The following is a 12,647-nucleotide window of genomic DNA, read 5'->3' on the forward strand; positions in this document are numbered from 1 at the left end:
TACCTATAGCAACTTTCTAATATAGATTTTGTGAGGATCTAACCAGTAATTAATTAATTGCTCGATCACCGTTTACCTGAGCTGAGGAATCTTCATAGTTTTCTACTTATAATTAATTAATTACTGCTGGGTTCCTCACAGAACCTATACCGCAGTTCACCAGAGTCCATAACTGCGAAAAGACCAGTTTTCGTTCTTCGCGCTTCTCCAGTGCGCATCTTCGCCCTGATTGGCGATACTCCCAAACGAAGTGGAAAGCGATTAGCAGAGAGCTCGCTGCGTTCCCCCACCATCTTTCAACCTGCGCGTCGCAGTTATGGACTCTGGTGAACTGCGGTATATATTAGAAATTTGGATCTTTAATAGCACGAACGAAATAAACTATAGAACCATCTATTTATTTCGTTAGTCTTGATATTTGTGGGTAGATGGCTATAGCGGTTCCATTTTTAAAACCGCGTATCGATACAAAATTAAAATTGGAACTTGTACAACATTTTTAGCTTCTTCGATCGATTATTTTTCTGATTACACAGTTACATTTTGTTACATAAAAAGAAAATTGCACAAGGTAATCTTGTTGACAGTTTGAGCGACGCTTTATTTATCCGCACGTGTACATACATTTCACACATCCAAAGATGAAAATATGTATGTTGTATGTATGTATGTATGTATCTAGAATCTCTTACGATTGGAAAAGATTGCATCATCATTTTGCAGGCAACAGTTATTAATAGTTCTGTAAAAAAAAATATCAATCTCAAAGTTTAATCGGTTGTTTTACAGATTTTCAATAGGGATTTCGTACAATTTGGAAGTGCAATTTACATTACGATCGTCGGTAACGCTAATTCAAGCATACACGCGTTTCACTTATAACAATTTATGCACGAATATATACATATATTTATATATGTATAATAATAATTATAGAAACGAATCTGAAGAGTTTTACCGCATAGCGTGAAACCGAATGTTAAATATGAATTTTGGTGTATACGAGAAAACTTTGAAAACGAATAACAAATTGTATGTATTAAATTGCCGAAGAATGATCAGAACTACGAGCTGATTATTATTTTTCGGAGCAAACGATAACTTTGAGAAAGGTAGTTGAAGGCATATTTTTAGGTAAATGATCACAGGAAATGACAGGTACATTGAATCGATCCGCGACGGTTCGAATTTGTAGAGTCGCGCGTGTGGTGACGTTACGTTCGCAAATAGAGCAAATTAAAATATACGTACGCGATAACAAACGGAAGGTAATTCATACTTTGGAAAGTACCCACATTCGACCTTTATTGCGGGCTAAGCGTTACGCACAGGACTTATCATTAGACGCAAGGTACACGCGTTAACGTCGACCTGCGTAACGCTATCAAAAAGAAAAGAAAAGAAAAGAAATCAACACGATATAAAGAGACGTAAATTTTGAGCGTTTTCAGAGTGTCCTGTTTTTACATTGAATCGCATTTCGACGACGCTTTTGGCGCATACTCGATACGTATTAAATTCATAACGAATATGGCGATAATGACTATGACTATAATTGTGATGACAATAATTTCGATGATCTATAATGAAAATGATGACGATGATGATTATAATAATATTAGTAATAGTAATAGTAATAATAATACCAACAATAATAGCAGTAATAATAGTAATAATAACAACAATAATTAAAAAAGAAAAAGAAAAGAAAAGAAAATGCATTCTACTGTGCAAACGAATTTTTTTCTTTCGAACGGTATCTCTCCGTCTAGCATACCCGACGATACTTTCTATTCTTTTGCTTATTTGTTTTGTACAGTTTCACATAAATAAATGAAAGCGATAGTTTCTTTTTCTTTTTGAACGACTACAGCTTGGTAGAAATTAACGCGTACAAATATACATCTATGTAACATGTGTAGAACCATTGTTGTATTGCACCCGTGTTCCTCGCAACGGTGCTGGTGAACGAGTTACTCTTTCTTCTTGTCTTTCTCGCGATCGGTATCAGTCGTACAATACAAAATGGCAGTTGCTTGTGATAAAACACGGTACGATACGAAGAAATAAACGAAGTCAAACGCGAGGATATTTATTTTAATACTGTTGCCATGTCCATCCGTTCCTTCGCGCTCAAGCAAACACGCGATATACTCTCGATGTTTGGCGAGCGGGCGTGTATGCGTGCGCGCTTTCAGAAGTCGGATCGAGGTTCTAACGATGGTCTTTTACCATTCGATCGATCGTTGAAGCTCACGCGTTATTGAAAAAGACGGATCGAAGCGGCTCGATTCGATTCGAGAACGCTTCGATGTTATCTTCATTCTCGTTTCTCGATCGTAAGGCACTTAATGTTCGTTAAATGAAAAAAAGGAGGTGCTATAAAAATGTAAAATTTTCTTCTCTCTCTCTCACATACACGCACTCTGTATCTCTCTCTGTATCATACTCTCCCTCCCTATCTCTCTTACCATGCACACACTAGCGCGTTTGTTTTATTGGTAGAACAAATAGAAACGTAACGTTCCATTCGACTTACTTGTTCTACAAATATTTGCGTACGATTTAAAGTTGGCACACGAACGAACAGCGAACCGTGAATTTATGATTTCCCGTGGCCGGAAGAATTTCGTTTGTCCATATTATCCCTTTGGGCTCTGATAAGTCGCGACCGACTTCTTCTGTCTGACGTACTTTTTCCCTCGGAAAAGAAAAGATAGACAACCGTTCGTCAACCGTCACGCTCTCCCGTTCTCTTACGTTTCGTCGCGTGAAATTTGGAGCTTTTATCAAGGACGATCGACGAACGTTCAACTAAACCGAATTGTCCGCGATGAAACATGCGGAAACGAAGCGTTCGAGGGAGGAGAACGTGGCGACCGCCGAAATAGTTCGGCTAGAAGAAGGGTATTCGTATCGCGTGATTCGAGAAAGCGTTTGATTCGGGATGGACGCGGCGAGGTAGGTTCTATAAAGCAAAACTCGCCGTGTAACGGTACGGGTCAATGTCGCGATTCGTCTACGGTTTTAACGCTGTCCAAAACTTGCTTCTCTTGCCTCTCTTCCTCCTTCTCTGGATTGTCCCAAGTTTGCCGTTCTCCAGAGCCAAATAATATATAGAAAATCGCGCAAACGATATATACGCCCGCTGCAAGGAGGAAGACGATACGCCACTTGGCATGCGTCACCTGAAATAGAAAATAAAAAAGACGGTTCGCGCTAGAACGACGTTCGTTTCCTTTGCTAGACGAATATCGAAAGAGAACGAAGAATATTACCGTTCCAACGAGTATGTATCCGGCGATAATAGGCGCGAGCAGACCGGCCAGATTGGCCAGGCAATTGGTGAAAGACATCAAAACCCCGGCGAATTTCGGCGAGATATCCAGGTGATTCACCTTGAATCCCGAATAGATACCACCGTTCAAGCCTAAGCCTATCGTTAATAGGCTAACGGTCAACCAGGCGTCGCAGCCGGTATAGGAAGCGGCTACCAACGCGATCGCTGGTCCGAACTGACCGACGCTGTTGATGATTTTTCGCGTGATCGTATGATTGAATCTCCCACTGGAGATCATCCAGTCGGCCACGTGAGAGATCACCATGGAAAATATCCACATGGCCAAGTATGGAAGGGCGGAAACGGTACCGTTCTGAAACACGGACGAATATTAACGTTGATTTTTAGTAGCTGGCAAAACCAACGTTTCCGCTTCTTTTCTCCCGTCCGTTTCTTTCTTTTCTTCTTTACCGATTTAATATCAAAGTGTAAGATTTGCTTCATGAACGTCGGTAACAAGGTCATCAGCGTCTCGTATCCGTAGTTTTGACCCATGTGCGCGATCAGGATGGCCCAGAAGGGTAAAGAGGTGACGATCGACCACCACGGTACAGGGGGTGACTGGAGAAAGAGGGAAAGATTTTAGCCGATCGGCGTAAGAACGAAGATACTCGAGAGTGGAAGAATACTCACGGAGGCTCCGGCGTTGCCCCACAAAGCGCTAAGTATATACTTTTTCTCATCCTCCGCGATATGAGGATGAGTCTCCGGATCTTCGTATATGAAGATCAAGAAGGCGATGCACCATATGGTTCCAACAGCTCCGAACACGTAAAAGATCGATGGCCAGCCATCGTCGAAACCGTACTCAGACAGAATACCGCTCAGCGGCATCGAGATCACGGTACCAAACTGTGCACCTGCGCAAAGAAAATTGCGAAAAATCCATCTATTAGTACAAGGAAAAGTGACTCGGATGGTTGAAAGAAAGCAATAGAAGAACAATAAAGAAGAAGAAGAAGAAGAAGAAGAAGAGGCAGTTGGTCCTAGAGGTTCCCTCGAGGCAACAACACACGAGGCCACGGCACGCGACTCGACTCGATTCGACTTGACCCGATTTGGTCGATAGGCAACAGGATAACAGGCGAGAAAGTAGAGGCGCAGCGAACGGGCTTACCGGCGTACACGAAGGCTCCCATCCTGCTGCGTTCGTTCGGCGGTATCCACTTGGCCAACAATGCGTGCGTGCAAGGCACAATCGGACCCTGCAATAGGGATAATCCATTCCTAGGGGGAGGAAATACACCCGAACGATCAAAAAAGCGTTCACACATGACGACGGGCTTCTGTATCCTCTCTTAATATTTAAACACTAATATTTGCGAATGTGAATCGTTATCTCGTATGTCGCGGCTATCGCGGTGCAACACGTATGTATCGAGGTGCAGCAGCCATTTAATCCCGGGAATACTGATGGCCGGATTGATCCGCGGCCACGCTCTCGTAAGAATCGATTATTCCTTGCTTACCTCGCCCAATCCTTGGATGAATCGTACGACCATTAGATAGTAGAGTCCGGCACGCGCGGACGCTGGTACCAGTAGTCCAAACACCGAGTTGATCAGCATCCCGACACCGAGGAAATATTTCGATCCGTAACGTTTCGCGAGTATACCGAATGGTATCTGGGTGATCACGTAACCGTAGAAGAAGGAACTCAGCAGAAATCCTTGCTGCGTGCTGTCCCATACAAACTCACCGTCGCTGCTCGGATCGTGATCCTGCGAGGGAAAAGAAATTTCTAGATATCTTTCGCAACGAACTGGAAGACCCGTCGCGAGTCTATACTCACGGGACCGGTCGCGTTATTGAATACGATGCCGCACTCGTTGGAGGACGTTACGTCCTTGTTGTCTTCGGTAATGGCCGTGTGATTGACCATCGCTACGATCGCCACGGACATGTTGGTCCTCATCACGTAGGCGTTCGCCATACCGAGGAACAGCATCAGCGTCACTATGTGACGCGACCCCACCCATGCTGCAACAATAAATGTTTGCTCGTTAAGCTACGCGCAACCGAGACCTTTGCTCGCCGAATCAAACGAGTGAAAACAATTTATGATCGGCGACAGACGAACCCCGCGAATGGAAACGTTATTCGTTAGAAGCGATCGATTTCGATAGAAAAAGATAAGGTGAAAGGAAAGGGAGGGTAGAAAACGGGTGACGAGTGGCGGAAGAAGCTCGCCAAGGACGCGTGTCCGGCCACGGAGGGACAAGGTCGAGGCGAGCAACCGTGAGCCGTAACAGCACGCCGCTGTTGGCTCGACACCTCGTCTCGTGCCCTCGTCCCTTTCTTCCTGCCTCTCGTGGACGCCGCTGGTTCGCGGCCTCTTACGGGCACAGAACCGATCGTCGAAATTCGCCACGCGCCGTTTATTTATAATATATTTGTCCAACGTGCAACCACATCGCGAGATAATAACGCAGGCCTGCTCAATAATAGAATCGTTGCAACCTTTATTTTAGCGATGTAACGCGTCGGCGGAACGATCGGTCGAATCTTTACGTCGAGAAATTTCACGCGGCCCTGAATTCTTTTCCCCGCGAATTCTTTCCCCGCGTGGCAACCGTGTTCCGACCGCTGCTCTTCCTTCACCACGCCCCGCCCCGTTCCTGAACGATCGAGAATTCTCACGATCAGTCGAGTCGAGCCGAGTCGAATCGAAATCGATTCGTGCTTTTCGGTAACGCGCGTCATGAACTTTGTACGTTCCCCCCGTCCCGATCGCTTCGTTTGCCGTTTACTCGTTGATTTACGATTCCGTGCGAGCGTCGCGATGACAAGAATCTTTCACTTCTGGAAACGTTTTAACGCTTCGTTTTAACAGCTAACGGGGAGAAAATTTTCGTGCCGTCCTTGTCTGCGAATGATTTTCAATTCTGCTCCGATCGCTACGTCTTTGCATTTCGGGCGCACCCTTTGCCCGACCATCGAGTGAACATTCGTTGAGCACGTGGTCGCTCGATGGAAACGGTTCTGATGTATAGTGACCGCCCTTGCGCGGTAACCTTCCTCCTATGCAAGCATCGCCTGAAATATTGCTAAATGCATGCAGAAAGAGATGGAGAGGGAGAGAGAAGCAGTGCAAAATCAATAGAAAAATTGAAGGAACAAATGAACGAGCAACCGAAGTGAGACGTAAAGAGACGTGCTCATTTCGCGCACGTGACGCGGTCGTTCGGATTTTGGTTTCAGATCATTCGATCGATCGCTGATCGCGAATGACTCGTTTTACGCTGATCACGATACTTAGAAGCGTCAAAGTCCGCGCTAGACCGTCCGATCCTCGGTGTAACGTTTGCACTGCAGTTTATTTCGATAAAAATCGTACAATCGAGTACGATCGGGTCTTTTTGGCGACCCCTCGATCTAGTTTCTCCCCTTCGAACACGTCTGGATGCTTTCTTCTTCGATGGAAGTAAGAGACATCCGAAAATGCGAATGCAATATAAAACGGTTGAATACAGTCTCAATCAAGAAGGAGGAATGCTATGCGCTTGGAAAACACGTCTAAGCACATGGACGACCGCTTACTCACGGCATAGAGTTTCCCTTTAAATGGATTGGAATAGGGGACAGAGAAGATAAGATAGGGAAGGATGGAACACGGAGGGGAGAGCGAAAGAGAGAGCGAAGAAAACGAAGGAAAAGAAAGGGCGGGTTACGGCAGAAGATGACGGCGGAAACACGTGGTTTCTCAGGGCGATTTACAGAGTATGCAGCGCGTTTCGTCTGGCCGGTAGTCTCGTTGGGCGCAGCGATTCCGTAACGTGATTCAATGGTGCCCATTAAACGGCCAACGACAGTGTTCGAGCTCGAAGCCACGAGTATTTGTAGAAACAGGAATAAAACGCGTGAACGCGTGAAGCTTCGTGTGTGACGTACATTTTCGTTTTCGCGCAGGCCTGTCCTCCTCTTCCAGTCCGGGTTGCTCCCATACCAACACGTGGCCATTTCGTCCTCTGTTCTCAGCCTGCACTCTATCGTTGCCGTTCATCGCACGCCCGACACGCGTTCGACGGTTCGACGCACACGCGATCACACGAAAGCAAACACGAGTACGAGACAGTTAGTTGTCTCCGCTTGCGTCGAGATTGTGAAATAACAGCAAAAAGGCGCGTGAACGAGACTGAGTACGCGACTTAGCGAGCTTGGCTTGCGACGAGATAGAAAATAATCTCGATTCTTACGAAACTCTTACAGAAAAATCACGTTTCCGTCGAACGAAACGGCGCGACACTAGGCCGAGACGAGGAAACGAGCGAGAAGGCGAAGACGACGAGGATGAAGTCGACAGCGACGACGACGGCGACGACGACACTCCGTCGAGATACGTCTTTAGGAACGAGCAACCACTCACTGTACGCCAATAACATCGGTCTCTCGCAGCGGCGAATCGGTTGACGGTTTCATGTGCACACCGATAACGATGATTAACAACGGAACCGTGTTCGGAAGCGAGCACGCACCTGTCTCTTTGTCTCTTTCTCGCTCGCGTTAGTTTGGCCGGCGTGCAGCGGGCTGCCGGGGGGCGGGGTGGGGAACCTAGCGACGAAACGAACCGCTCGTTCGACCGGAACCCTTTGACCAATCGTCGCCCGAGTTTCGCCAATCCTCCTCTCCGGTTGGGCGCACGCGCGCCATCTGTTGCCATCTAACTACTTTGCTCCGATTCCGCCAATAGGAAGGTCGCGCGCCAACCCACGTTCCTTTTGGCGCTACAATTTCAATTGGTACGATCCGTCGAAATGCAACAAACCGCGATGCTACTCTTTCGATCGCTGGACAATTTCGCGCGGAATTTTCTCGAGTTTCCTTTTCTTTCTTTTCGAGTCTCGACCTGGTCGCTGCCATCCGCGGACTTTCCGAGGTTGGCCGAGACGAGTACCGTTCAAAAATATCTTTGAAAATTACGTAACTAAAATTCGCTATACGCTCTGTACCAACTACCAACTTTCCACGATTTTACGCTTATCTCGACCATCCGGTTCGATCAGAGAGATAACGCGCGATACGAAATTCTTCCAGACCCGTTATCTTTTCACGCGGCGACGTCCCACGGATAGAAATCGCGTAATCACGATGCCGTCACGGCCTCTATTACGAGCGTCGCGAAAGAAAAATACGATTATTTCGGGCGACGCGGATTCCTTTTTCACTTCTTCGTCGCACCGACTGATTTGTCTCGTTTCCTCGACAGGAACCGTACCATGAAACGTCATTCGTCGCGAGCAGAATCGTGTCACTCGTATGTTTAACGAGAGACTCGTTTCGTGATTAATTGCAAGGTCGCAACGATGCTGCAACATCGGTGGAATGAAATTCCACCGACGTTGTTTTCCGAACGAATACCCTTCCCTCCTTTTCCCCGTCCTGACACGATTTGTCCTTTTTGTTCTTCGTTTTTCTTCGCTCGTCTACGCGTTTATTGGTATCCATTTTGTTAATAAGCGCGGCGGTAGAACGCGCAAATTATCGCGTTAACCGTGGCGCCGAATCGCGAACAAAAATAGAAATACGCGATACGCTAATAATAGTAATAGGAAAGATTTCGGTTGCCAAAAATCATGTGCATCTGTGCACGTGCAGGTGCGTTAGCGAGATCGAACGATTACCAGCGATCGATGATCGATACGACGCGAGGGTATTCGCGTTTAATCCCTCTCGTGACGAAGCAGTGGATTTCACCGAGATTGCGTAAACGCCGCACTGTTATTATCCAAGAATCATGACCGAGCGTATTTTTTGCGATTCGAGAAATCACTTGAACCGCGATTCACGATATCGCGTCGTTAATCGTTCGATTGCATAATCTTCACGAGTTCGAGGAGTGCAAACAAAACAGATCTCGTTTTATCGACGATTACGACGATGGTTTTATTACCGATGGTCGGTGATCCATGATCGATCGAAGAGCCATCTCGATCGACAAACGCGAGAGGAATCTTGCCGATACTCGAACGGTAAAAAAGAGGTCCGCGTTTACCGATCTGTTCGTTTGAACGCTGCAGGAACCCGTTCGATTTTTGCGAACGGGTTTCGAGTTTCGAGTAAACGAATTCGATGACGTACCTTGCTGGCACGGCCTCGATGCCCACGATTCTACCGGTCGGTTTGGTTTGGCTAGACTGCTGCTCGGTATCGGTGCGAGTCAACAGGAAACGCGCGACAGGCCCCTAAACGCATTATTCACTTGACAAAGTGGAAAATAACGTCCGCCTTGGCTGAGGAACTGAGCGAGCTAAGCTACGCCACCCACGATCGTTCCAGTCACGGCACGAAAGCTTTTTCGGTTTCAAGCGTGCCGAGTAAACGCGAACTCGCGCAGCGGATGATCGAGGATCGAGTGTTGACCCGCGACGCGATCTTTCCTTTCCACGAACTTTCGCACGATTCGTGTCAAGGTGTACACGATTGCTGCGATCTTCTAGGGACGATATTCGGTGCAAGTTAATCCGTTCGGAAACTTCGTCTCGCTGGTTTCTCGATCATCGCTATTAATCGCGTGCGAACGAAACGAACGCATTAACCTCCGGTACGCGTAGACGACCGCGTTGGCGTCGATCAATTAACGCGTCGCGACGTGCATATGAAGTAGCAAGTCTCGCCAGAAGTCTCGGTAACGCGTCGTTTCGGGAAACGAAACTTTCTACTTTCATGAGTTCGTGATAACCAGGAGCGATACAACGCTCGACCGGTACGAAAAACACCGTACACAGGCCTCGTTCTTCGTGGCACGGATAGAATTCTTAATCGATCCTATAGCAAATCAACCTTCGGAACTTTCGAAACTTGGTAGCTTCGACGATGAAAAAAAATTGTTGAATCTTGTTCTATGACGATCGAGGGTCACCGGAGAGAATCGGCAAACGGGGCGGTCGAATGGCCCGGGAAATCATGCAACGACTCATTGGAATTCCAGCGTAGTTTGCGCTCTGTCGATCAATTGTTTCCGCCTGGTTGCTTGTTTGTTATTAGCTACGCGCGTTTTATCCGTTCGGTTTGTGACACGACTGTTACAGAGAGAAGAAGAAGGCAAACGCACGAGTTGCGGCATGTATTATTCAACGAGAAGGACGTAGAACGGTTGGAAACGATTCGTTCTTCTCGTAATGCAAGGAAACCGAATCCTTTTCCTTGTTCCCGCTCGATTTAGCCTCGAATGACGTGAGCGGACAAATCGCGAGATCGTATCTGTCTTTTCGGTTAATCGCTTCGCCGTCTGATGAATTGCAACGACGATATCACCGCGAAATCTCCAGCAAGAGGAATGAAGAGATAAAAAGAAGGAGACGGCGGATGTTCGAGCCGGAACAAGGTTGATCCGTAGATCGAACGACTAGTTTGGTGCATATTTATGGTGCACCTACGCTACCTTCGTGGCTGCTTCTCGTGTGCGACTGCGCCACTTTTTCTTCTTTTTTTCTCTTACCGGAGGCTAATCGAACGAGTTTCGAGACAGCGTTACGTGTTTATTCCGGTTCTCGTTATCCTAGTCGTTCGAAAGTTGGCGGCGCGATCTCGATCGGTCGCCGCGTACCTTGTATCCTCGCGCTGAAATTCGCCCTTCGGCGAAAGACGCGTAGAAGCGAAAACGGTTTGGCGCGAACGCGAACCAAAGTCAATTCGATGGTGAAGAGACGGTATCCACGGTCGCGATCCGTCGATGAGGAAGCGCGGGTGGCGGAAGGAAATGAAAATTTAATAAGAACGCTTATGTAACCGAGGATAGAGGAAAACGTTCGAAAGATGTAGATCGTCGAGTGTATTCGAAGGCCGCCCTTTAGACTGTTCGCGAAAAATAGTCATCTTAAGCTTTGTTTCGATAAATGGGTCGTCAAGGTGGGACGGGAAACCGATATCGGTCACGTACGTTCTCGGTAAAACAAGGTATTTTGTATTTGAGATAAGGGCTATCTATGGTCGCGCGAGTCACGCGAATGGATCGCGTTTTCTCGTTTAAGGGGAATCGATTTTGATTCACGAGGGACAATCGAACTCGATCGGGACAATGGCACTGGAACGGGTTTGGTTTACGCGAGGTGAACCGAGTTGCAAGTAGGTCGCTACTCGAGACTAGGACGATCGCTTTCGAGCTGGTATTTCTCGAGGAGGGTTCTTCGTCGCGAGCGGAATTTCCACGCGTCGCGACGCGTCCAAGCGAGAAGGCCGCGGCAAACGAGCGTGTAACGAGAAAATCGATGTCGCTTTGACGCGTTAGAGCGTCGCGTCGCATCTGGACCGGCCGATGTTGATCCTTCGAATCACTCGTAAATCGAGCGCGATAATTAATCGTTCATTCGAGAGAACGCGATATCTCTTTCGTTAACGCTTTAAAATCGATACGACTCGTCGAGCCTGCAAGTATCTTGATTGAAGAAAAAATTTCACATTTGTTTTTAAATAACTTCGTTCTTACCGGTATCGTATTTGCGTATCGCCGACTTAGTCGCGTAAACTAATTAAAAAATCAAGGCGATCGCGCGAGATAACGACAATTCCGGATTAGCGATGGCGCGAGATACATTATCTGCAGCGGTGCACCGAAGGTTACTTTCTTTTCACGAAAAATAAGAAAGACACTATGTTATGATAGGTATCATTCTCAATAAGAGACGGGGAGGTTTGGGGTTAACGGATGTCGTTTCGCGAGCAAACATCACGAAGCGGCTGCAACAATCTTTTGATTGAACAGCTGTTGTTTTTCTTCTTGTCAAATAAGTAAGTAATGAACAATCTGGAGCATGAAAAATATTTGTTAAGCAGACACGGAGTTTCTCGAGATTACGCAAAGCGTGGCACGGTGGTCGGCATCTGTGCGGCAGAAAAGTTTCTCTCGCGGTGATTTCGGCAAGGAAATCGTCTGTACGGGGAATGAAAAGACTCACCAGTCGGCGGTGGCACATCTGCCTCGAAGACCTCCGGTTCCTTCACTTCCGGCTTCCGATCCACGGTTATGGCGACTTTCTTTGCCATGGTAGTCCGCGAGGATTCTCGTTCCCTACCGTCCTCGACAGCTCGGAGCGTAGGTCCGTTTCTCTCGGTTACTCAATCGTCGGAGCAAAGACTAGCGCGCCTGTCTCGCTGATACTGTTGGGAACGCTGCCGAACTCGCGACACTTAGCCGCAAACACCTAGTGGACGTTGACCAATTAGAAGACGCGATTCGAGCCCCACCGGTGTCGGCTTCCTCCCCCACGCGGCGATATCGCGTCCTATGAATCGGATTTACGCGGGAAATCAACGGATTTTGCCTCTCTCGCTATTCCACCTGTTCCCTCTTTACCCGCTAAACTTTTTT

General features: G+C 47.2%; 1 protein-coding gene across 3 annotated transcripts in view; it reads right to left on the bottom strand.

The window, feature by feature from the left end:
• Window positions 1-577: 577 nt before the first annotated feature.
• Window positions 578-12,647, bottom strand: part of Picot (putative inorganic phosphate cotransporter protein picot) — a 36,194-nt gene continuing 24,124 nt past the window's right edge. The window contains exons 1-8 of one of the 3 annotated variants that reach the window (XM_076691844.1): window positions 12,235-12,371; window positions 5,133-5,320; window positions 4,810-5,061; window positions 4,458-4,545; window positions 3,974-4,200; window positions 3,752-3,901; window positions 3,279-3,653; window positions 578-3,188 (exon numbers count right to left, since the gene is read on the bottom strand). In XM_076691844.1, coding sequence (XP_076547959.1) covers window positions 3,003-3,188; window positions 3,279-3,653; window positions 3,752-3,901; window positions 3,974-4,200; window positions 4,458-4,545; window positions 4,810-5,061; window positions 5,133-5,320; window positions 12,235-12,322 — 1,554 coding nt within the window. In that variant the 5' untranslated portion in view covers window positions 12,323-12,371 and the 3' untranslated portion in view covers window positions 578-3,002. Of the gene's footprint in view, window positions 3,189-3,278; window positions 3,654-3,751; window positions 3,902-3,973; window positions 4,201-4,457; window positions 4,546-4,809; window positions 5,062-5,132; window positions 5,321-7,231; window positions 9,633-12,234; window positions 12,372-12,647 lie in introns of those variants that run through there. The other 2 variants (XM_034320336.2, XM_034320338.2) reach the window with 2 other exon arrangements.

The sequence above is a fragment of the Osmia lignaria genome, chromosome 13, assembly GCF_051020975.1.
Source record: "Osmia lignaria lignaria isolate PbOS001 chromosome 13, iyOsmLign1, whole genome shotgun sequence".
NCBI lineage: Eukaryota > Metazoa > Arthropoda > Insecta > Hymenoptera > Megachilidae > Osmia > Osmia lignaria.